Source organism: Rhinopithecus roxellana, chromosome 19 (assembly GCF_007565055.1).
Source record: "Rhinopithecus roxellana isolate Shanxi Qingling chromosome 19, ASM756505v1, whole genome shotgun sequence".
NCBI lineage: Eukaryota > Metazoa > Chordata > Mammalia > Primates > Cercopithecidae > Rhinopithecus > Rhinopithecus roxellana.
This window is the reverse complement of record NC_044567.1, coordinates 731,244-757,345: the sequence shown is the minus strand read 5'-3', so window position 1 is coordinate 757,345 and position 26,102 is coordinate 731,244. Positions and strand designations below refer to the sequence as shown.

The 26,102-nt window shown below is 38.6% G+C and overlaps 1 protein-coding gene across 3 annotated transcripts in view; it reads left to right on the top strand.

Annotated features, from left to right (window-relative positions):
• MAP2K4 (mitogen-activated protein kinase kinase 4) overlaps positions 1 to 25,528 on the top strand; it is a 129,049-nt gene extending 103,521 nt beyond the window's left edge. The window contains exons 8-11 of one of the 3 annotated variants that reach the window (XM_010376128.2): positions 8,189 to 8,266; positions 12,251 to 12,399; positions 21,559 to 21,604; positions 22,863 to 25,528. In XM_010376128.2, coding sequence (XP_010374430.1) covers positions 8,189 to 8,266; positions 12,251 to 12,399; positions 21,559 to 21,604; positions 22,863 to 22,976 — 387 coding nt within the window. In that variant the 3' untranslated portion in view covers positions 22,977 to 25,528. The remainder of the gene's footprint in view (positions 1 to 8,188; positions 8,267 to 12,250; positions 12,400 to 21,558; positions 21,605 to 22,862) is intronic. The other 2 variants (XM_010376129.2, XM_030923451.1) reach the window with 2 other exon arrangements.
• The last annotated feature ends 574 nt before the right edge of the window (positions 25,529 to 26,102 follow it).

Here is a 26,102-nt window from a genome sequence, read left to right as displayed (position 1 = left end):
CATGCATTTTATTCTAAACACTTCAGTGCATATCTCCCAAGAAAAAGACCATTCTTCTACATAACCATGATATCATTACCACACCTAAAAAAACAAACAAGAATGTCATCTTTGAGTATCCCCATTCCAAAAATTCAAAACCCGAAATGCTCCACAATATGAAACGTTACCAGCACCAGTATGACCCCAGTTGAAAATTCACCTGACCTTATGCGATGGGTCACATTGAAAATGCAGGTGCACCACACCTTGTTTATGCAGTGTTCCCAAGGTATAAAAGACCCTTGTAGCCCCCTTTAGCTGCAATATATCTTTTCCACACATGCCCAGATTTTCCCCACATAAGTATGCCTACAAAGGGTAATAAAATGGCATGTATGCAGGTCAGATGTGCTAATGACAGATTCCACACTAGACCCCACATGGGGCCAAGACCTACCTGTACATTACTCATTATATATATATTTTTTTGTTTGCTCATTTTTTGCTCAGTAGCTTAAAGATAATGTTGAAAACGTCAAAGAGGCCTGCAGATACCCCTAGAGAGACAGCAGTTTGTTAAAGGGGAAGTGTTTATGTTTATAGCACAGAAAGTCAAGCTGTTAGAGAAACTGGACAATGGTGTAAGTGCGAAATGTCTTACAGAAAAGTGTGGTGTTGGTATGACCACCATATATGACCTGAAGAAACAGAAGGAGAAACTGCTGAAGTTCTGTGCTGAAAGTGATGAACAAAAGTTACCGAAAAATAGAAAAACACCACCTATAGCTGAAAATGAAGATCTTGATAATGAATTGAAAGAATGGATCTGTCAGACTCGCAGTGAACACATGCCACTTGATGCCGTGCTCGTCATGAAATGAGCATCTACCATGATGACCTGAAAACTGAAGGGAACCGTGAAGATTCAACAGGCTGATTATAGAAATTTAAGAAAAAACATAGCATTCACTTTTTAAAGATTTCTGGTGATAAAGCATCTGCTGATCGTGAAGCAGTGGAGAACTTCATTGATGAGTTCACCTGGGATAGTGGTGATGAAAATTCAACATCAGAACAGGTGTAATGCTGAGGAAACACCACTGTTTTGGCATTATTGCCCCAGAAAGACACTACAGCTGATGAGACAGGCCCTGCAGGATTTAAGGATGCCAAGGGCAGAAAAACTGACGGGATGTGTTAATGCAGTAGACACGTATAGGTATAAATCTGTAGGAGGCAAAATCTTGCATCCTTCCTGTTTGCAGGAAGTGAATGTCTTACCAGTCCATTATTATGCTAATCAAAAGGCCTGGATCACTCGGGATACCTTTTCTGATTGGTTTCATAAACGTTTTATACCGGTGCCTTATGCTCATTGCAGGGAAGCTGGACTGAAAGAAGACTGAAAGATTTTGTTACCCGTTGACAACTGTTCTCCTTATGCCGCAACCAAAATTCTCATAAAAATTAATGTTTATGCCATGTACTTTCACCCAAATGTGACTTCATTAATTCAGCCGTGTGACCAAGATATCCTTAGATCAGTGAAGGGTAAATATAAAACACTTTCTTGAACATCATGCTAGCGGCAGTGAACAAAGGTGTGGGTGTGGAAGGTTTGCAGAAGACATTTAGCATGAAGGATGTCATATATGCTGTTGCCAGGACTTGGCCAGCAGTGACGTAAGACGCAGTTGTGCATGCTTGGCATAACCTCTGGCCTGTGACTATTCAGTGGTGATGATGATGATGATGATGATGATGATGATGAAGAAGAACAAGGTAGTGACTTGGATGGATTCTGTATATTAAAGTGAGAAAAAAATGATATCTGACCTCCTTTTATATGTAAAAAATACATCTTTCGAGTCTGTCAGTAAACTGAAAGAAGTGGATATCAAGGAAGTTTTTATTACCAAGTAATGAAGCTTCAGTTTTTCATTTATTGACCAATGATGAAATAGCTGAAATGGTTCTGAATCAAGTGATGATAAAGATGACGTTAACACCGAGGAAGAAATGCCCATAGAAAAAGCACACATTCAGCATATCAAAAGAAACTGTCAACAGATTAAACAGACAACCTACAGAATGGAAGGAAATATATGCAAACTATGCATCTCACAAAGTTCCAATATCCCGCATCTATAATGAACTTAAATTTATAAGAAAGAAAACAACCTCATTAAAAAGTGAGTGCAGGACATGAACAGACACTTTTCAGAAGAAGACATGCATGCATCCAACAAGCATATGAAAAACACAATGTCACTGATCATTAGAGAAATGCAAATCAAATGAGATTTGTCTCACACCAGTCAGAATGGCTGTTAAAAAAAAGTCGAAACAGCAGATGCTGGTGAGGTTATGGAGAAAAGGGAGTACTTATATACTGTTGGTGGAAATGTAAACTAATTCAACCATTGTGGAAAGCAGTGTGGTGATTCCTCAAAAAGCTAAAAACAGAATTGTCATTCAACCCAGCGGTTCCATTACTGGAATTGGGTATTTACCAAAAGGAATAGAAGTCATTCTGTCATAAAGACACATACACACATATGTTCATTGCAGTGCTATTCACAATAGCAAAGACACGGAATCAACCTAAATGCCCATCAGTGAAAGACTGGATAAAGAAAATGTGGTACATATATACTGTGGAATACTCTGCAGCCATAAAAAAGAATGAGAGCATGTCCTTTGTGGTAACATGGATGGAGCTGTAGGCCATCCATTAATATCTAAGGATACTTAGCAAACTAATGCAGGAATAGAACCAAATACCACATGTTCTCACTCGTAAGTGGGAGCTAAATGATGAGAACACATGGACACAAAGAGCAACAAAACAGACAGTGGGGCCTACTTGAGTGTGGGAGGTGGGAGAGGATCAGAAAAAATAACTGTTGGGTACTAGGCTTAGTAACTGGGTGACCAAATAATCTGTACAACAAACCCCTGTGGCATGAGTTTATCTGTATAACAAACCTGCATGTGCAATCCTGGGCCTAAAATAAAAATTAAAAAAAAACAAAAATTAGGCCGGATGCGGTGTTGCATGCCTGTAATCCCAGCACTTTGGGAAGCCAAGGTAGGCGGATCACTTGAAGCCAGGAATTCAAGACCAGCCTGGCCAATGTGTGAAACCCCATCACTACTAAAAACGCCTGTAATCCCAGCTACTCAGGAGGCTGAGGCATGAGAATTGCTCGAACCTGGGAGGCAGAAGTTGCAGTGAGCCGAGATTGTGCCACTACACTCCAGCCTGGGCAACAGAGCAAGATTCTATCTCAAAAAACATATAAATAAAAAGGAAAGAAACTAAAAACTAAAACTAAAAATAAATGGAAACAGAATCCCTCATCCCCCCCCCCCAAAAAAAATGCTCTTGATGAAAATGTGTAATATTAAAGGATTAGAGCAGTATGCATTCATAAGACAACAGGAAATCGTGTCAGTTTATAACGTTGAAGAGAGACTTCTAAGACAAAAACCATTGTTAATGAGTTAGATGACTTGGGAGGAAACATTTACAAAGCCATCTAGCAGAATGCCTCCTCATTACTAAAGGACCCACTTCTGGCCCCTCAGATGCTTCTGATGTTTCTTCTCACCTAAAAAAAAAAAAAAAAAAAAAAAAAAGTGTCCAGTAGCCTTGTAATCAAAACACAGCATGGTAGTTGGAGGCTGAAAGCCTGCAGCTGTTGGTTGTTGCTGCTGTTTAACAGCTGATGCGGGTATTCTGGCGATGCTGCTGTGCTACTTAGTTCCCCACAACCCATTGTTTTTCACTGTATTAATGATACATCGTATTTTTTCCTGTTAAGTATTTATGTGTGAACAAGTGTAACATAATGATTGCTTATTAATAGCATGTAAATTCCGAGTCCGGAATGATGGTGATGCCCAGCAACCACAGATTGTCTACCTGGGTGGCTGAGATAGTGACACTTTTGCTTTTTGGTGGTTCAGTGTACACAAACTTTGTTTCATGCACAAATTGATTTAAAATACAGTATAAAATTACCTTTAGGCTATATATATAGGTGTATATGAAAGATAAATTTCATGTTTAGACTTGGATCCCATCCCCAAGATACTATGTACATGCAAATATTCCAGCATTTGAAAAAATCCGAAATCGAAACACTCAGGTTCCAAGCATTTTGGATGAGGATTTTGGATGAGGAATACTCATTCCGTATTATCGAATACATAGTTCATACTCAGATTTCCCATATGTCAAAAAAACTATTTTTTAGCTGTCAATCCAGGGTCATGTTAAGATTCCACATTGATTTTAGTTGTTACATTCTTTATTTTAATATATACTGAGCTTGATCATTCTTTTTTCTGTGACATTGGTGCTTTTGGAAGTGTTTTCAGAAAGTCTCGCATTCTTATAATATCTGATTGTTCCCTCATGATTAGATTCAGACTACAACTATTTTTAGACATGCATTCTTCATGTATGAGGAGTGCTTTTTATTGCATAACATTGCAAAGCACATAATGGTTACTATTTGTAATGTTTACAGACATGCCTTTTTTAAAAGCAGTTAAAACAGTTGCAGAATAGAAACTGGTATGTTCCTCTGTTCGTTTAGGTCTTGCCATCTCTCAGCAATGTTTTGTAGCTTTCAGTGTGCAGCTTTTGAAGACCTTTTACATTTATTTCTAAGGAATTCATGGTTTGTGATACTATGAAAGGAAAATAAAAACTTGGGACCCCGATTTACTATGCCAAAACAAAAAATTCAGCTGAAAGCTGAGTGATATAAAAAAAAAAAAACTGCCTTTCCTTTTGTTCTTAAGCAGATAGCTACAGATAAAGTGTTAAATATCTCCACAGGTAGTTACTCTGTTCATCTTATCTTGTTTAAGTGCTGACTTACTAAGGATGAGAGAAATACATAATTGACTATTCCCGTACTTGCTCCTTTTCTCTTGCAGCATACGGATTCAGTAATGTGACTACACCCTCCCTCTTCCCCTGCTGCCTGCTTTTCCCCTTTAAATATTGAAGCCCTCAAAATCATATTTGGAGAAAGGCACAAACTTCCCTCTCAGGCATGTCCTTTGTCCTTGGTGAAATAAACTTTTAAATTGATTGAGACCTGTCTCCGATTTCTTTTTGCCTTAGAATACGGTTATTGGGAATGGAATTAAAAATATTTTCCAATATCTTGCTATTATTATATAGAAATACAGCTGCTTTGCATGTGTTAACATTGGCTCCTGTGACCTTGCTAGTTTAGTTTTACTATTAGTCTCAGTAGGAATTTTCTGTGTCTGTGAATAAAGGTAATGCTTGTTTCCCCCCTTGCCTTTCTATACTGGCTGGGTCCTCCAATATAATGCTGAATAGTAATAATGATAGTTAACATATTTGCCTTATGCCCAATATTAATTAAAAAGAAAGTGTTCTATGTTTCACCAGTATGATGTTAACTCTTATTTTAGATGCCCTTTATGGAAATGAAGATGTTTTCTTCTCTTAGTATGTTGTTATTTCTGTTGTTATTAGTGGGTTTTAAATTTTGTCAGATGCTGATTCTACATTTATTGAGATGACCACATTATTTTCCTCCATTCTATAAATAATGGTGCATTGCATTGATTTTCAAGTATTAAGCTAGTATTGTATTCTTGATATAAACTCTACTTGGTTATGATACATTACCTCTTTGTATGTTGCTGAATTAGATTTGCTTCTATTTTGTTACTTTTGTGTCTTTGTGTACAAGGGCTATTATCTTGTAATGACTTCGTCAGGTTTTCAAAAATGATTATGCTGGCCTCATGAAATGAGTTGGGAAGCATACCCTCTCTCACTTTTTTGAAAAAAAATTTTGTGTAAGACTAGTGTTATTTCTCGCATATTTGAAAAGAGTTCACCAGTGAGTCCATCTGGGTGTGGACTTTTCTTTCTGGGCAGGTTTTTAAATAACATTCGTTAAGTAACATGGTTTAAAGGTTATTCACACTTTGATATTCTTTTTGGTAGGTTTTCATTTTCACAAAATATTTCTATTTCATCTGTTTCTGTAAGAACAGTAGTAATGTCCCCTCTTTCATTCTGGTTTTAGTAACTGGAATCTTTTTCTGTGGGTCAGTCTAGCCAAAGGTGTGTCAATTTTATTGATCTTTCCAAAGTACTGTTTTGGTTTTCTTGACTTTTCTCTATTATTTTTCTATTCCTGTTTTACTTGTCTTCACTTTACTTTTTCTTACGTTCTTCCTCCTGCTTGCTTTGGGTTTCATTTGTTCTTCTGTTCTAATCTTTTAAGCTATAAAGTAGCTTTGATTTGAGATGTCTTCTCTTCTAATGTATGCATTTTACATTGTACATTTTCTTCTGAGCACTACTTCTGCTATATCCCACAAATTTTGATAAGTTGTAGTTTCATTTTCATTTACTTCAAATTTTTAACTATTTCTTGAGACTTTTTTGATTCATATGTCATTTAGAGGTGTGTTGTTAAATCTCCAAATATTTGAAGACTTCGCAGATACCTTCCTGCTACTGATTTCTAATTTATTTTTTTTGTGATCTGAGAACATGCCTTGCATGCTTTCCATCTTTTAAAACAAGGTATGTTTTATGCTCCAGAATGTGGTCAGGATTAAGGAATGTTCCATACTAGTTTGGGGAAAATGTTGATTTTGATGTTGTTGGATGGAGTATTTTCTCTCTTGGTTGAGTATCTGGGATTTTAATGTGTACCTTAACAGGCAAATACGTATATGTACAACAAAAAAAAGTAAATAGCTTACAGTGAATTGTATGCAGCACAGTACTCACGCTCAAAGCAATATACAGAAGTCTTTAAAGTAGTTGGTGCTCACAGGCAGAGAATGTAATACAGTCAACCGTTACGCTTCTGTGGACATTTCTTTCAATAGCAGTTACTCTCAGACTTGGCGAAGGATCCATTGTCAACTCTGTGCCACCAAGACCTTCTCTCTCTCTTCCCTGTCCCTGACACATCATTTAGATGGTCCCTAATTTCAAGGAAATGTAAAGATGTTCCTTTCACAGAAATTACTAAAAATGATTTCTGCTGTACATACGATAGGATAATATATTACTGTCTTGGTAGTGCTTTAATTTGGCTGCAAATGACTAACAGACAAATATCTTTACACATATGTGTAGTGATAAATTTAGCTTTATTGTGAAGTATGGGTGGAATAATTATGACAAATTTAGCTCTTGTTTTGCTTTTGTGTCTCAAATATATTGTGGTATGGCGTCATCCACTGAACAAAGTCTTTTTTTTTTTTTATACTTTAAGTTCTAGGATACATGTGCACAACGTGCAGGTTTGTTACATATGTATACATGTGCCATGTTGGTGTGCTGAACCCATTAGCTTGTCATTTACATTAGGTATATCTCCTAATGCTATCCCTCCGCCCTCCCCGCTCCCCACAATAGGCCCCCGTGTGCAATGTTCCCCTTCCTGTGTCCAAGTGATCTCATTGCTGAACAAAGTCTTTTAAAAATCAAAGACAGTCTTTTTTGTTTGTCACTCATTGCCACAAATGTGACCTTGTAATTCTTTTTTTTTTTACTTTTTTTTTATTTTTTAATTTTTTTTTTGAGACGGAGTCTCACTCTGTCGTCCAGACTGGAGTGCAGTGGCGTGATCTCAGCTCACTGCAAGCTCCACCTCCCGGGTTCACGCCATTCTCCTGCCTCAGCCTCCCTAGTAGCTGGGACTACAAGCACCCGCCACCACCCCTGGCTAGATTTTTGTATTTTTAGTAGAGATGGGGTTTCATCATGTTAGCCAGGATGGTCTCGATCTCCTGACCTCATGATCCACCTGCCTTGGCCTCCCAAAATGCTGGGATTACAGGTGCGAGCCACCGCACCTGGCGACCTTGTAATTGTTTATGTTTTCAAGTTTTCTTCCTTTCTCTCCCTCTTCCCTCAGCTTCAGCTTTGTAAATGCTTTTGAGTCTTTGGGGGGAATAGTTAAATGAATTGCTTGGTGTTCTCTTTATGGAAGTAGCCATTAAGTTTTTTGTTGTTGTTTTTGTAATAATGATGACTTCCTATTACTTCCAGTCTGACCCTAGACATGGATTTCTCTAGGAATATACTGGCATTTTGGCTATCTACCCAGCTGTTGCTTCCATTTGCTTATTCCTTGAGAGTAAGGCAATTAATAACTTAACGCTTGTCTTTATGTTCCAGCCTGAAAGAATAGACCCAAGCGCATCACGACAAGGATATGATGTCCGCTCTGATGTCTGGAGTTTGGGGATCACATTGGTATGTTTATGCTGATTCAACCTTGCCACAGTAGTGTAACAATAAGAAATTTAGAAGTGAAAGAAAACTTAATGAGACATTCCCCCCTCATTAAGAACTATAATCACAGATACTATGATTTTAAGTTGCTGGAAAAAAAAATGTATTTATTTACCTTAAAAATCAAATCAGACTTGATTATTTCCCTTGAAGTTATGTGAAGTGTCTAGAGCCCTTTAATGTTTTAGCTGGATCTCTTGGCCACAGATAATAGGAGCCAACTGTTACCTGCAACTGCACTAAGAATTGGAAAAGGAGAAGCCAGCTTACCTGCCGTCAATTCTTTGATGAAGGCACATCGGCTTCTCCCTTTTCAGGCAAGGTGTAGTATGTCCAGTAGTACTGTATATAGTGCGTATATTAATTATATATATTTTTATATGTGGAAAATAGTTTCTACTTGGAATTTTCTATTCACTGAATAGAAAAATTACAAGTGAATGAGCTGAAAGTAATACAGTTTTTGAGGGACAGTATGTTAGTCCATTCTCACACTACTGTAAAGAATTACATGAGACTGGGTAATTTATGAAGAAGAGAGGTTTAATTGCCTCACAGTTACGCAGGTCATACAGGAGCAGGGGAGCGAGAAAGCGAAGGGGAAGGTGCCAGACGCTTTTAAACAACCAGGTCTCATGAGAACTCTATCATGAGTCAGCACTAGGGGGATGGTGCATTAGAAACCACCCTCATGACCCAGTCACCTCCCACCAGGCCGCTCCTTCAACACGTAGGGATTACAATTCGACATGAAATTTGGGCGGGGACACAGAGCCAAACCATATCAGACAAGAACTACCTAGGTGATAATTCTAAATGAAAGTTCTACCTTAGAACAACACTGAGAAAGACTAATAAGAAAACTACTTAATTTGCAACAAGCAAGCGCAATTATATAAACTCTTCTTTCTTACCTATGGACTCTGTTGAAATTTTGGTTTCGTTTAAAATATCTGTATCAGTTCAGGCTGCTGTAACCGAGTGCTGACCTCTGGGCTATAATCTTATCAAGAACAGAAATTTCTCACAGTTTCGGAGGCTGGAAAGTCCAAGATCAAGGCACTGACAGATTTGGTGGCTAGTGAGGGCTTGCTTCCTGGTTCATAAACAGCCATCTTCTTGTTGTGGTCTCACATGGTAGAAGGGGCAAGAGAGCTGTCTGGGGTCTTTCTTACAAGGGCACTAATTAGATTCATGAGGGTTCCACCCTCGTGACCCCATCACTTCCCAAAGGTCCACCACCAAATACCATCACATTAGGGATTAGGCTTCAACATATGAATTTGTCGGGGGGTGGGGACACACGAACATTCAGTCTCTGGCAGTATCTTTGCTCATTTCCTTTTTACCAAATTTTGTTTTGAAGTCTTACGTGTGTTTTCTTGTGCTTGCTGTTCTACGAGGACTTGCTGGGTTTTTCTGATTTGGGGTAGCTTCTTTAGCTGCTTCTACATTGAAGGTGAATTTTGTATCCCTAGATGAGGCTATTCTGTAGGTAGGCAGGCCAATCCTATTCTTTCATTTTCTCCCATTTTCAGTTTTTACTACCTAAGACTCTGTAGCCCAGAAATACACAGGTTCAGAGCAATGAGCTTTTTTTGTAGCTTATTAAATAATCTTCATGTGTTCATTGGTGTTATATGTTTCTAGAATCTTCTCTGTCATCAGAAACACATACCCTTGTTAGTTATTCTTGATGAATCATATTGCCAGGCCTAGAGAATTCTTTGTATAGAGAGTTGAAGGCTGACAGCTCACTTCTGCAGAGGACTTCGTTTACTTTACTTTGTGACCAAATAAAATACCTTCTGGAATTTAAAAATACCTCTGTCATCCAGACTGGAGTGCAGTGGCATGATCTCAGCTCACTGCAAGCTCCACCTCCCGGGTTCACGCCATTCTCCTGCCTCAGCCTCCCTAGTAGCTGGGACTACAAGCACCCGCCACCACCCCCGGCTAGATTTTTGTATTTTTAGTAGAGATGGGGTTTCATCGTGTTAGCCAGGATGGTCTCGAAATACCTTCTGGAATCTTTTCTCATTGTGAAGCCAACCAGCTAAAGAAGAGATTCTTTCTTCTTTAGACAGGAGAGAACATGGATCTTGGGCATCTTTTAGTTTTGGCAGCTGGTCCCAAAGACTGCAGCAAGACCTAGAGCTTCCAGCTGAGGCAACTATTTGCATATACAGGATATTTACAATTCAGAAATACTTATCTATGACTAAACAATTACGTTTTAAAAGCAAGTATGTACTTTCTTACAGAAAGAAAATTTTGTTTTGTGAAAGGTTTTAACAAAATTTTTTAGCAAGTTTAAGTACTTTTAGCTAAACCTTGTTGTTTGAAAGGTATTCTGTACTTACAGTTGGTTCATAATTTGTTTTTCATAAGGATAATCTTATAAAAATTATGAAATGTATGAAATTAATTTCTAAGATCCTAAGTCCTTTATTTTATGATATGCAGCCAATTTTTCTTTCTATTATTAAATCACAGGAAGGAATCTAATGAAGTTATTCCTAATTCTGTGAATAACCAGGAAGATTTACATCTTGAAAAACATTTATAATTTTAACAGAAAGAAACCTCAGCTAAAGGAATACATTTTTCTGTGTGTGTATGCATGAATGCCTGCTTACTTTTGTACACACATGTGTGTAATTAGAAACAACAGTGAGCTGACAGAGGCATCTTTTAGGAAGGAAACGGAATCAGTGTTCTGAGAGTTCTCTCTCTCTTCCTGTATGCCATCTTCCTCTGTAATATGTTTGGAGCCTCATCCTCATGTATCAGTCCCCTGTCAGTGCATGTAAAATGGGATTCATTATGCAATGGTGCAGATTTAGATACATTTCTTGGAAAAAACAAAATTTGTAGTGTTTTTTTGTTTGTTTGTTTTTGAGACAGAGTCTCGCTCTGCCGCCCAGACTGGAGTGCAGTGGCATGATCTCGGCTCACTGCAAGCTCCGCCTCCCAGGTTCATGCCATTCTCCTGTCTCAGTGTCCAGAGTAGCTGGGACTACAGGCGCCCACCACCACGCCCGGCTAGTTTTTTTTTTTTTTTTTTGTATTTTTAGTAGAGATGGGGTTTCACTGTGTTAGCCAGGATGGTCTCGATCTCCTGACCTCGTGATCCACCCGCCTCGGCCTCCCAAAGTGCTGGGATTACAGGCGTGAGCCACCGCACCCCGCCTAATTTGTAGGTTTTCATTATTTTTCAGCGCAGAAAGGGAGATAGATGAGAATATGATTCACTGGTTATTAGAGAATATTTTTGACCCTTGATGGGATTGGGACATAGTAAGACTCTTCAGCTCTCTTCTGGTGTGGCTTAGAAGTACTGTCCGGAGCCCTTTATTGGGGCTTCAGGGTGCAGGGTTTGACTCTGACTTGATTTCTTCACTACTTGTAAAATTGGGTTATGGTTGAAATTGCAGTAACTACAGAATAGCTGTAGAGCAGGATTTGCACATTGTTTCCTCCAAGCTCAGATTGGGCTTTTGTTTGTTGGATGTTCTTTTGCCTTAAAAAGGAATCTAACCACTATTCTGGACCAAGGCCTTCCTCTAAGATGGCTAAAAATTGTGCATATTCTATACTAAAATAGTTCTAAAACCAGTCTTCCAGACTTTCTAAAGAAGTCAGAACCAGAGGCTGCCCTGGAGCATGCATTGTAGGGACATTGTCTAGGCTTAAGTTTCATGTTCCCATGTATTCCAAGTCCTTGAATTTGGTTAATTCAGAATTCTCTATATGATCTTGATTTCTAAATATAACTTCTACTTAGCCTTTATGATTCTAAAGATTCCTTCCCAAACTAACCTGTGTTTAATTCAAGGCTTTACAAGAGTATTGCTTGTAGTTTAGATTTCTTTGTGGCCATTCCGGTGGAGAGTAGTAAATAATGCCTAGTGTATTTTGCTCTTTCCTCTTTGTTCTCTTTAGTATGAGTTGGCCACAGGCCGATTTCCTTATCCAAAGTGGAATAGTGTATTTGATCAACTAACACAAGTCGTGAAAGGAGATCCTCCGCAGCTGAGTAATTCTGAGGAAAGGGAATTCTCCCCAAGTTTCATCAACTTTGTCAACTTGTGGTGAGTACCTGATTTATGAATGGTCGGACATGCATGGTGAGAATAGTAAGATTTACTTGGTCTTAGCAGCACATGGAGGAAGGGGACCCTTGGTCACATCACCGTGCTTTTTAAGCTGGGACTCTGGATCACTGTGGCTGTATGGAAGGTTACAGCTAGCTGGGAGAGGCATCACCTTCTTATTCTGCTACTCAGGTATTGGTGAAAAACAGCCATGAGTGGTGGAGAAGCTGCTGTCTCCAGACTTCCAGTACCCTGGTACAAGAAATACCAGGTTAAACTTCTAGGTGAGACTGATCATCTTACTCTAATGTGGTTCTCACAATGCAGTTGCACCAAAATCACCTGGAAGCATTTACTGAATCAAGACCTTGCCAGATCAGACTTTCAGGGTTGGATCTCTGTTCTGACATAACAGAGAAAACAGTTGGGTTTATGTAGTAGGGTCACATCCACACGCAAAGTGTAGTTGGTAGAACTATGTATCTTTGCTCTCTGAAACCTTACTCCAAGGAAGGTGTGAACCCCACACCTGTTGTTGTTTGTCCACCTAATAGTTTGTTGTGTGTTTGTGTATGTGCAGCACGTAAGAATAAACATATGCATATATGGAAGTAATATAATCATGCTTTTTATACTGTTTCAGTTTTTATTTTAAATAAAATATTTTTGTGTTATCATTTGAATATTTTGACATTTATTTTGTTTATCCAACATGATTTAAATGTAAGACATGCTGTGAACAAAAAGCCTCAGAGCATTTTATGTATCTTCTGTTTATTCCTGAAAATACCTTTTTGTTTCTCATAATTTTTTTCTGCCAAGAATGCGATTTCTCTCTACTTATTTTAGGTCTTAAAGACTTATATTAGGGTCTAACACTGCCCTCCTCTGTATGAAAAATTTAAAAATATTTGTTTGACTATAGTTTTTAAGTCTCTTTCATCTTCTGTAACCAAATTCTACTTTTGTGTTGATTTTTCAGAGGGGAGAGAAATACTTCAAGATTTTCTAGGTAGAAGAAGGACATAAGGATGACTCAAATTGGCTGCTTCCTCCTTTTAAAAAACAATCAATACTTTATTAATTTGCACACAATATGGATATTTTATAATTGCACAAATGTGATCATTTTATGTATTTCATTTTTATGAAATATTTGCTTAAAAGAATCTGTATAAGTCATAGAGTATAATACCTAAAATGATCACCTGTGAACCTTCCATCATGGTTGCTTTCTTTTTAATTCCTTGATATCTTTATTGGTTTTGTTCTGTATGTGTTGGTACTTGTACATGTTTGTTTCTGTTTCCCTTGATGCCATAGTAGAGTGACAGTTTTAGACATTAGAGTCTCATCGTTTTCCCTGAGTAGGTTCATAGTTCCATGTCATTGCAAATCGTTAAAGTCTACGTTGAAGGATACTTATGTTTATAATATGCTCATATTAGCTCTCCATATTTCTCCATTCTTTCTGCCACTCCTTGTCTTGGACATTGCCTGTAATCTCTGACCTGGATCATTCAGATTTCTCATAATCCAATATTGATTTTCTTATAATCCAATATTGCCTTATTCCAAATTATTCCCCTTTTTATTAGAGTTGCATTTTTTATGATGTATATCTGATCATGTTACTTCTCTGTCTAAAGTATGCATTCTTAACAGGGTGACATTGACCCTAAGGAGGCAAAAATGGATTTTGGAGAAATGAAAATCTTGGATTGTATAATGGTTTTTAGTCCTCCAAAGGGCCATAGAATATAAACAGATATGCACTATATCTGTTGTATTTAAATTTCATGATGGGGAGGATAAGTAATGAAAAAAAAATTGAGAAATATTATTCTAGAAACTTCGTCTTGTCCTTAAAATTAATTAATTTAGGCTTTCAGAACCCATAATGATCTGGACTTAAGTTTATTGCTCTGGCCACATTTCTTTCTTTTTTTTATTTTTTTCTGAGATGGAGTCTTACTCAGTTACCCAGGTTGGAGTGTGGAGTGTTATGACGTGGTCTCGGCTTACTGCAACCTCCACCTCCCGAGTTCAAGCGATTCTCCTGCCTCAGTCACCTGAGTACTGCTGGGATTGCAGGCACCTGCCACCACAGCCGGCTAATTTTTTGTATTATTATTATTATTATTATTATTTTTTTAGTAGAGACGGTTTTCACCATGTTGGCTAGGCTGGTCTCGAACTTCTGACCTCGTGATCCACCCACCTTGACCTCCCAGAGTGCTAGGATTACAGACATGAGCCACTGCGCCTGGCTCGCTCTGGCCAGATTTCTTATGACTTCCCTCTCCTTGAATGGTTTCTGCCAAACTGAATTTCTTCAGTTATGTAAATTAAAAGCACATAGAGGATAATATGGGAGAATATTTTCATTACGTTTGGGTAAAGATTTCTGAAACAGAACGTAGAGAAAGATTGATAAAATTGGATTTCATTAAAATTAAGAACTTCCCACTGATTAAAAACACAGCACTGAATGACATGCCAAGCCACAGAGTAGGAGGAGTTATTTTTCATACCTATATTCGACAAAGGACTTATACACAGAATATGTAAAGAATACTTAAAAATGTAGAACACTTATGAAAAATAGCAACCAAAAATAACAAAATACTTGAAAGGCACTTAAAAGATAATATTCAAGAGGCCAGTAAACATATTCAGTGTACTGGCTTCATTCTGCATTATTAGTAATCAGGGGAAATGCAGGTCAAAACTACAGTGAAATACCACTATAATCACCAGAATGACCACAGTTTAAAATACTGACAGTAGCAAGTATTGGTGAGGATCTGAAGCAACTGAAAGCCTCATACATAACTTGTAGGAGTATAAATTAGTACAGTTCCTTTGAAAAACAAGCAATAATCCAGTATAGCTGATCTAATATGGTTGATGTATACACCATGGTTCAGCAATTCAAGTTCTAACTATATACCCAACAAAAGTGTGGAGATAAATACACTAAAAGACATATATAAGAATGTCCAGAAAAGCACATTTATAACCTACTATTGGAAACTGTTTCTACAGTAGAACAGATAGTAAGTTGTAGCATTATGTATACAGCGGTATATAACATCGAGAAGACAGAACCATTGCTTCACTCAGAAACTTAGTAAATCTCACGAATGATGTTGAGTGAAAGAAGTAAGACAGAAAGCAGCATGTATGGTTCTATTTCTATATGAAAGTTAAAAGCAAACAATATAAGGTATTGGAAGTCAGAGTATTGTTACTTTTATTTTAGTTCTGCACTTAGGAGTTGTGTTTTATGTATGTCTGCTTCAATTAAAAGTTTTCCTAAGATAAAAAAAAGGATAAGACTTCTGGTTCAAAAGGAAGACCTTGCTGGCTGAGGTGTCTGAGGCCCCTGCATTGGGAAATGGTTGACTCATGGGTTGATAAAAAGAATTTACAGACAACAGTATAGGTTTGATAAAGGAAAGTTTATTAGAAAGAAAGCATGCTGTAGAAGAGTGCGGCGGGGCACTGAGCATGCCACAGTGGATTTTTCCTTAGCGGTATTTATGGACCTTAAAGCTTGAAGTCCATAAATATTTGGACCATGTTATCCATGTAGGTCACAATAAAGGATTACATTTGTAGTAATTTTTTCCTTAAAGTCAGCAAGTGTTGCACAGTGAATTTTGACATGGCGTTCTGAAGATGTATAGAAATTCTAGTTACTTATAAAGTTTTTTGGGGGAAAAAAAATCTGAAACCAGTGCCTGCTTTAGATAATAGGGAAGTCTAATTACTTTTTGATTTTTTTGTTTGTTTTTCATATGGAATCTCGCTTTGTCGCCTGGGTGGGAGTACAGTGGCACGATCTCAGCTCACTGCAACCTCCACCTCACAGGTTCAAGCTATTCTCCTGCCTCAGCCTCACAAGTAGCTGGGACTACAGGCACACGCCACCATGCCTGGCTAATTTTTGTATGTTTAATAGAGACGGGGTTTCACCACGTTGGCCAGGCTGGTATTGAACTGCTGACCTCAAGTAATCCACCTGCCTCGGCCTCCCAAAGTGCTGGGATTACAGGCATGAGCCACTGCGCCAGGCTGGGAAGTCTAATTACTTCTAATTTTCCCCAGATAAGGAATTTGCCTCTAGATTGCCTATTTGATAGTCATCGGGTGGTTTTTGCTCCCTTCTAAATTCCTCAGATAAGGAGTTTTTGTCTCTGGGGCCTGTTCAGTGGTCACCAAGTGATTTTGCTCTCCTCAGATCTCAGCCCACGTTTTAAACTGTGACCCAGATTGGAGTGCAGTGGCATGATCGCAGCTTACTGCAACCTCAACTTCCCAGGCTCAAGCGATCCTCCCATCTCAGACCCCCAAGTAGCTGGGACTACAGCAATGTGCCACTACATCTGGCTAATTTTTATTTTTTTTTTTTGAGACAGAGTCTTGCTCTTGTTGCCCAGGCTGGAGTGCAATGGCACGATCTCGGCTCACCGCAACCTCCACCTCTCGTTTTCAAGCGATTCTCCTGCCTTAGCCTCCGAGTAGCTGAATTACAGGCATGCACCACCACACCTGGCTAATTTTGTATTTTTAGTAGAGTTGGGGTTTCTCCATGTTGGTCAAGGTTGGTCAGCTCCCGACCTCAGGTGATCCGCCCACCTCGGCCTCCCAAAGTGCTGGGATTACAGGCGTGAGCCACTGCGCCTGGCCCACCTGGCTAATTTCTTAAAACAAATTTTGTAGAGACTGTATTTCACTGTATTACTGGGTTGGTCTTAAACTCCTAGGCTTATGCGATCCTCCTGCCTTGGCCTCCTGGAGTATTGGGATTACAGGTGTGAATCACTGTACCTGGCCTGGATAAGCATTTTAAAGTGCCGTTTATTTATTTAGGACAGAATCTGGCTCCATCGTCCAGGCTGGAGTGCAGTGGCATGATCTTGGCTCACTGCAGCCTTCACCTCCCAGGTTCAAGCGATTCTCCTGCCTCAGCCTCCTGAGTAACTGGGACTACAGGCACTACACCATGCCCAGCTAATTTTTGTATTTTTAGTACAGACAGAGTTTCGCCACATTGGCCAGGCTAGTCTTGAACTCCTGACCTCAGGTGATCCGCCTGCCTCAGCCTCCCAAAGTTCTGGCATTACAGGGATGAACCACCGTGCCCCACCTAAAGTCCCTTTTAAAATGTAAAAGAGTTGGTGCAAAACGAGGACTCCATGGAGCTCTGAAATTGACTGAAATTCAGGGAGGGAAATTATGGGAGAGAAGGAAGAGTCAAAGTAAATTATGATAACCCAAGCAAATGTAGATTTGCTGTCTAAATTCATATTGTATATGGTAAAAATACTTAGAGAATCTAATTTTAAGAAAAGTTACTTTTCAAAGTCCCTGGTTGGAAAGATACCCTCCTCTTGCCCCCAGTTGATGGGCAGAAGCAAAAGCAAATCATTCAGCCTAGGACTAAATGATTCCGAAAAATAAAGTTAAGTGGAATATGTAGTCCACAAAAAAATTTCAACACTCACAAAAGAAATGAGAATCAGAAACAATGGATAGTAGGAATAGATCTGCAAAGACTTCAAATAATGGAATGAAAGGAAACAAAAAATATATAAGTTTAAAGAAAAACAAAGAGGCAGCTGAGAAATATAAGCAGGGAACACATTTATAAAGAACCAAATAGAACTTCTAGAAATAAAAAGCATAAATTAAAACAATAGCTGGATTCAACAGATTAGATATCGTTGAAGAGAGATTAATGAGCTAGAAGATAGAGCTGAAGCTCTCCCAGTAGAGAACTTTTTGAGGTGATGGAAATGTCCTGTATTCTGCTCTGTCTAGTGTGGTAGCTGCTAGTACTTGAAATGTGGCTAATGTAACTAAGGAAATACATATTTTATTGGAATTAATTTTGCTAATGGCTACCTTACTAGTCTAAGGGGAGCTAATATAATTATTGATAACAGATGATTAATGTCAGCTGTAATGTAGAAACAGAAGACAGTCAATGTTAATAGTTTAAGATTTCCACCCAAATAGCATCATAAGTTTATACACTGACATGATTTTCTGCTCCAGGGGATGAAATAGAAAAACACAAAACCAGAAAGGCACGGCAGCTTTACAAAGAAGGCAAATACCTGTGTGGGTGGAAAATGCAGCAAAAATACTTACAAAATGCCGTGTGGATCTGAAGCCACGGGCTTGCTGTATCCCAGGTCGTCTTTCATTCTGGAAAATGAAAAAAATGATTTCAGTGACTTCCTGGGCCACAGCTTTAAGCAAGCTATGGTACTACACAATGACAAGGCTTTAGATACCGGTTTTGCAACCAGAGGACTGGAACTGTAATTGTCCTAATACCAACATAGGAGTGGAACTTGAAAGGTCCATTACAGGACCCTGTTCAATACTGGTGGCCTGTGAAATAGAGGCGACTGTAAAACTGCTCTATGTGTGTATCCCTGGCTCCCAGTTCAGTTCGTAGTGATCAGTAGGGCACTCAGACATTTGTTGAACAAATGAATGGATATGCGTGGAGGGTAAGGTAAGCATGTTATTTCAAAATGAGTCTGCACATCAAAATTCCTAAATACTGAAGGATAATGCTAAGAAAGCATTTAACGAAATGGAACAGAAACTTAAGTTGAAATAGATTTCTGAAATTGTCTGAAATATGCTGTAAAAGAAAATCAGTATATTTAGGATGCTCAAGGAAATAAAGGTATAAATTCAATTAAAACTGAGGAAGAAACAAATGAAGCAGTTGGAAATAGAAGTCTTGGAAATGGAAAAATCATAGCTGTTGATATGAAAGACACAACAGACTTGATGTACTCTAGACTGGAAATAATTGAAGGCAAAATTAGAGAAATAGAAAATGGAGCTGAGAAGTTCCCCCAGCATGACACCGATTATATGAAAAGCAGTAAAGAATCAGAATAGAATACCGAGTAAGAGGTTCTAAGGTGCATGTAATGGAAATAGAGAAGGCAACTCTGAAAGTGGAGAAGCAATGTTTACAGAGATCATAGGGGAAAGAAAACATTTGAGAACTGATTTAGTATAGGTTTTCAGATTGAAAGAAGTCTGTTTATCATGTAGGATAAACAAAGGTAAAAGCTTAAAGGTAAATTTAAATATAAATTTGAAAGGTAAATTTTAATTGATATTGTGCAATTTTGCTTCAATGCATAAATGATGAAAAAGGTATAAACAAAGGTATAAGGTATATAAACTTATACCTTTATTTATCATCATTTATGCATTGAAGCAAAATTACCAAACAATATCAGGAAGAGAAAACAGATTATCTGTTAAGGATTGATAAACTGACAGCAGATTTGTTCCCAGCCACAATAGTAGCAGGAAAAAGTGGAGTCACAGCACCAGAGTGCTGAGGGAAAATAATTGGCAACCTGGTCCTAAAGTTTTATACTCAGGCACTCAAATATTCACAATAAGGAAGAAATACAGACAGTTTTAGGAATGGGAAGACTGTGAGCTTACAATTCATAGACTGTTTTGATCCTTGAATGGTATGGAGGTTAGGGATGCTGAGCCCCTGTTCAGTCAAAAATCTGCATATAACTTTTGATTACCCCCAAACTTGACTACTAACAAATAGCCTACTGTCAGCCAGAAGCCCTGCTGATAACATAGTCAATTAACATAACGTTTTGTATATGTATTATATACTGCATTATTACAATGAAGTAAGCTAGAGAAAAGAAAATATTATTAAGAAAATCATAAGGAAGAGAAAATACATTATTCGGTAAGTGAAAGTTGTCATAAAGATCTTCATCTTTGTCTTCACATTGAATAGACTGAGGAGGAGGAGGAGTTCGTCTTGCTATCTCGGGTGGCAGAGGCAGAAGAAAAATCCACATATAAGTGGATTTGTACAGTTCAAATCTGTGTTGCTCAAGGGCCAACTGTACTTGACCAAGAAGAAAAGTTAACCCAGAAGAAGGATGTCACGAGTTGGATACCTGGAAAGCAGGCTTTTGAGACGGAGATAAGAGTGTAGGATGTTGACTAGGTAGTGATCTTGGGATCAACACTAGCAATGAGAAGGAAATGAGATTGAGCAGAAGCAGCTGAGCCGTGTCAGTGAAGGCCTCAGGCAACTCTTTGGGAATCTGTGAAGCTGGGAGGGCCTTTAGTATTGACCCGCCTTGGAATGAGGACCTTGGATTTTTATACACTTTTGTGGATCAGTCATTAGAGACGGACTGTCCCAGGAGGGCTAAGGTGGCTCTCTTTAGCTGTGGTAATTCTGAAGAGGCCGATAGCAAAGGGTTGTCAGCTGGCAGCATGCCCTGCAGTGGAAGAATAAGTCCTTCCTCCTGAAAGAGGGTATCTACATAGCACATTGCAGTATCCATTACAGAAAGTGGGATACGGAACACAGCAATGAGTTTAGAAAGAGGTGAACTATGTTACCCAAATTCATGTTTGATAGTAAAATATTGAGGTTGGAAGGGAATGGTGATTAAGATACGGGCCAAGATAGATGAAGTAAATATAAACAAAATGAAAATACTTTTGGCAGCTTGAATTAGGCAAGGTAGAATTCAAGGAGACAAGGAGAAAATGTCAACAGGGCAGAGATTTGTATATACTGATGTAGTCTTTAGTGAAGTTATATTGTTTTAGACTTTTAGACCAAAGAACATATTGAGATACAGAGTATAAACTTTTTAAAACTTAAGGATAAATTGATAAAAATGTATATGTAATTTATCTCCCAGAATTACTTGATTGCTGGTTTCTCTTTGGTAGTCTCTGCATAAATACTTGTCTACTTATTTATTTACATTTAGAAAAGCATATATGTACACAAATAATTTTATGCTTGTACATTTATATATTTAACTGCAGTATTGTGTAGCTATGCCATAATTTAGTCAATTTTCAAGAATTAATATTTTTCTAATTTTTAATCATCCTACACTGACTATCCTAGAGATAAATCTTCAGATTATAGACTGTCATAATTTTTTGTATGTGCTTTACTGTGTTTAGCAGGCTGTCTGCATTGTTTGTTACTTTGGATCTGAAGGAAAGAACTATTTCATTCTTTGTAATATTTCATCTGTGAAAAGAAAAATACTTAGGCAAATGAATCTACATTTTAATAATGTTATTTTTCTGTTGTTTTAGCCTTACGAAGGATGAATCCAAAAGGCCAAAGTATAAAGAGCTTCTGGTGAGTGTGGGACTGTGGGGATTGTAGGTACCTCCTCAGCCCAGAACTCTCTTAACGTGCTGGTTCACTAAGCAAGCAGTGGGCCTCTCGGTTATAAACAAACATCTCAACTTTATTGAGTGTTTTTTTGTTAATGTTTTTAAACAAATATTTGGAAAGAGAAAATTTGTAGTTATAATTTTTCTACTAATGCTAGCTAAATTCTCATGGAAAATTTTGGTCTTAACATGTTATAAAAATTACCCCCAAAGAATTCTGACTTTCACTTTAAGAAGCCATTTTCCATTGCATAGTCTATGTGATGCAGCCATAAGAAAAAAATTAGTGAAAAGTTTGTGTTTATTCTGCCCTTATAAAAACTCACACAAATTTATATCATACGGCGTATTCCCATTTCTTTGAAAGTTCTCATTCATCCCATGGAACTTGGGTGTTTTAAGCAGTCTACTGGGTGTGGCATTGGTTGGGCAGTGGAGAAAGTATTGTGATCTAATAATGTGGGAATATTTTAAGAAAAGATCCATTTGTTTGTCACATTTAACTATTAGCTCTCCAAGGATATTGTGACAAACTTACGATTTTGCAGTCCACCAATGACTGTAAAAACATCCAGTCAACATACTTAGGCTGTAAAAGAAAACTGTTGATAGAGATGGAGTTTAAAAGGTGAAGCAGATGCTGGGGCCCTGGCTCTGGAGAGTACAGGGAAGAAGCTCCTGGGGCAAATTTTTCTTAGGCCTCTTTTGGTCAAAAGGATTACAACCTTTTAGTTAAAAGGTCAAAAGAAGAGGTCAAAAGGATTGCGACCTTTTTGTAAAAAGGTCCTCCTGTTGTATATGGGGGAAATGGAGGTTGAGATTTATACTGGTGTCCCAAGAGGAATAGCAACTGGTATTTGCGTCATTCTTCTTCGCTCTTAGATGGTGTGGTGGAGACTCCAGCTATGTTTTGTGCTGAGTAACAACTTAGCTGTCTCCCTCAACAAACTCTCCGTGGTATACAGATAAGTTTCCAGACCTCGCTGCCAAGGTGGCACCTTCAATTCGTTACCACATATCCTCTCTAGGCATGCCCATGCCCATTAGCATATCTGCATGGAGTAAAGGCTGTACTCACCTCTCTGAACTTGTGGTGTTGCAGTATTTCACAGCTGTGTGTGGTTGGGAGCCTGGAGTTCTGTGTTCTATAGAAATTGGAAAATGTTCAGTTTGGGCTGTCATACAAACTTTTGACTTTTTTGTTTTCAATTTTCTTACAGAAACATCCCTTTATTTTGATGTATGAAGAACGTGCCGTTGAGGTCGCATGCTATGTTTGTAAAATCCTGGATCAAATGCCAGCTACTCCCAGCTCTCCCATGTATGTCGATTGATATCGCTGCTACATCAGACTCTAGAAAAAAGGGCTGAGAGGAAGCAAGACGTAAAGAGTTTTCATCCCGTATCACAGTGTTTTTATTGCTCGCCCAGACACCATGTGCAATAAGATTGGTGTTCGTTTCCATCATGTCTGTATACTCCTGTCACCTAGAACGTGCATCCTTGTAATACCTGACTGATCACACGGTGTGAGTGCTGGTCAGAGAGACCTCATCCTGCTCTTTTGTGATGAACATATTCATGAAATGTGGAAGTCAGTACGATCAAGTTGTTGACTGTGATTAGATCACATCTTAAATTCATTTCTAGACTCAAAACCTGGAGATGCAGCTACTGGAATGGTGTTTTGTCAGACTTCCAAATCCTGGAAGGACACGGTGATGGATGTACTATGTCTGAACTTAGAAACTCGGGCTTGAGTGAGAAGAGCTTGCACAGCCAACGAGACACATTGCCTTCTGGAGCTGGGAGACAAAGGAGGAATTTACTTTCTTCACCAAGTGCAATAGATTTACTGATGTGATATTCTGTTGCTTTACAGTTACAGTTGATGTTTGGGGATCGATGTGCTCAGCCAAATTTCCTGTTTGAAATATCATGTTAAATTAGAATGAATTTATCTTTACCAAAAACCATGTTGCGTTCAAAGAGGTGAACATTAAAATATTGAGACAGGACAGAATGTGTTCTTTTCTCCTTTACCAGTCCTACTTTTCATTGGGAAGACTCAGGAGTCTGCCACTTGTCAAAGAAGGTGCTGATCCTAAGAATTTTTCATTCTCAGAATTCGGTGTGCTGCCAACTTGATGTTCCACCTGCCACAAACCACCAGGACTGAAAGAAGAAAACAGTACAGAAGGCAAAGTTTACAGATGTTTTTAATTGTAGTATTTTATCTGGAACAACTTGTAGCAGCTATATATTTCCCCTTGGTCCCAAGCCTGATACGTTAGCCATCATAATTCACTAACAGGGAGAAGTAGCTAGTAGCAATGTGCCTTGATTGATTAGATAAAGATTTCTAGTAGGCAGCAAAAGACCAAATCTCAGTTGTTTGCTTCTTGCCATCACTGGTCCAGGTCTTCAGTTTCTGAATCTCTTTCCCTTCCCCTGTGGTCTATTGTCGCTATGTGACTTTTGCTTAATCCAATATTTTGCCTTTTTTCTATATCAAAAAACCTTTACAGTTAGCAGGGATGTTCCTTACCAAGGATTTTTAGCCCCAAATCTCTCATATGCGCGAGTGTTTAAAAGGCTAAGAATAGTGGGGCCCAGCCAATGTGGTAGGTGATAAAGAGGCATCTTTTCTAGAGACACATTGGACCAGATGAGGATCTGAAATGGCAGCCTTTACCTTCATCACCTGCTAGAACCTGTGCTAGTCCGCCACCATTTCTTGGCATTGGAATTCTACTGGAAAAAATACAAAAAGCAAAACAGAACCCTCAGCACTGTTACAAGAGGCCATTTAAGTATCTTGTGCTGCTTCACTTACCCATTAGCCAGGTTCTCATTAGGTTTTGCTTGGGCCTCCCTGGCACTGAACCTTAGGCTTTGTATGACAGTGAAGCAGCATGGTGAGTGGTTCAGGCACACTGGAATATAAAACAGCCATGGCCCAAGATGCAGGTGATGCCATTGCAGAACCAAATCGTGGCAGGTATTGCCATGTCTCCTCTCAGAGTGACAGTCATAAATACTATCAAACAATAAAGGGAGAATGGTGCTGTTTAAAGTCACATCCCTGTAAATTGCAGAATTCGAAAGTGATTATCTCTTTGATCTACTTGCCTCATTTCCCTATCTTCTCCCCCACGGTATCCTAAACTTTAGACTTCCCACTGTTCTGAAAAGAGACACTGCTTTATGTCTCCCTTCGACCACAGCAAGCCATCATCCTCCATTGCTCCCGGGAACTCAAGAGGAATCTGTTTCTCTGCTGTCAACTTCCGGTCTGGCTCAGCATAGGGTCACTTTGCCGTTATGCAAATGGAGATAAAAGCAATTCTGACTGTCCAGGAGCTAATCTGACCGTTCTATTGTGTGGATGTCCACATAAAAAGGCAATTTTAGTGTATTAATCATAGATCATTATGAACTATAAACTTAAGGGCAAGGAGTTTATTACAATGTATCTTTATTAAAACAAAAGGGTGTATAGTGTTCACAAACTGTGAAAATAGTGTAAGAACTGTACATTGTGAGCTCTGGTTATTTTTCTCTTGTACCATAGAAAAATGTATAAAAATTATCAAAAAGCTAATGTGCAGGGATATTGCCTTATTTGTCTGTAAAAAATGGAGCTCAGTAACATAACTGCTTCTTGGAGCTTTGGAATATTTTATCCTGTATTCTTGTTTGAATTCTCCTCTATTTAAGATATATACGTGGAATCGAAGTGTTTATGTAATAGTTCTATCCTTTTGCCTGCAGGTCAGTTGTAATAAATCTAGGATGTGATGATGACTTTGTAATTTGATTTTCTGAAATCAGACCCTGAGAGGGGAAAATCAAGTAAATTACATTAAATTATCTGTGCAATTCACACCGGGGAAAATGACCTCCTTCTGGAAGTGTTTTATGGCTGCTTGCTTTTTCTTCTTCCTTCCCATGGCTACCCTTTTTGCTTATCCTTCTTGAAACCACAGATGTATCTGTTAAGCACAGCTTTGCTTGACAGGCGTCACAGTCTCTTGAGTTTCTTTGTTGTCCTGACCTGCCCCAGCTTTCTTAATGCTAAAGGAAGTGGGTACAGTTCTTCAACCTGTGTCATGGTGGAGAGGTACAACTTGTAAGTCTATCTGGGCCCCGTGTATGGTTTCCAGCCATGCCCTTGGCTCTTGGTGCTACAGCTGCCAGGTGAGCATTAGATGTGAGGTTACTTACTGGGTTGGAATCACTCACTGTTACCTTAGAAGGGTAGGGAAGATTGGGTAAAAGACCTCTGGGAGGTCAAACCTGGGATGTTTATGGATGAGAGGACAATGGAAGTGAACAAAAAACCCTGGGAGCCTGGAAACTGTTGGAGAAAAGCACTTTGCAGCTCCAGCACTGAATGTATCTGCTGTACTCTACCTCCTACCAGTGACTGATGGGATAACAGATTCATTGATATTGTG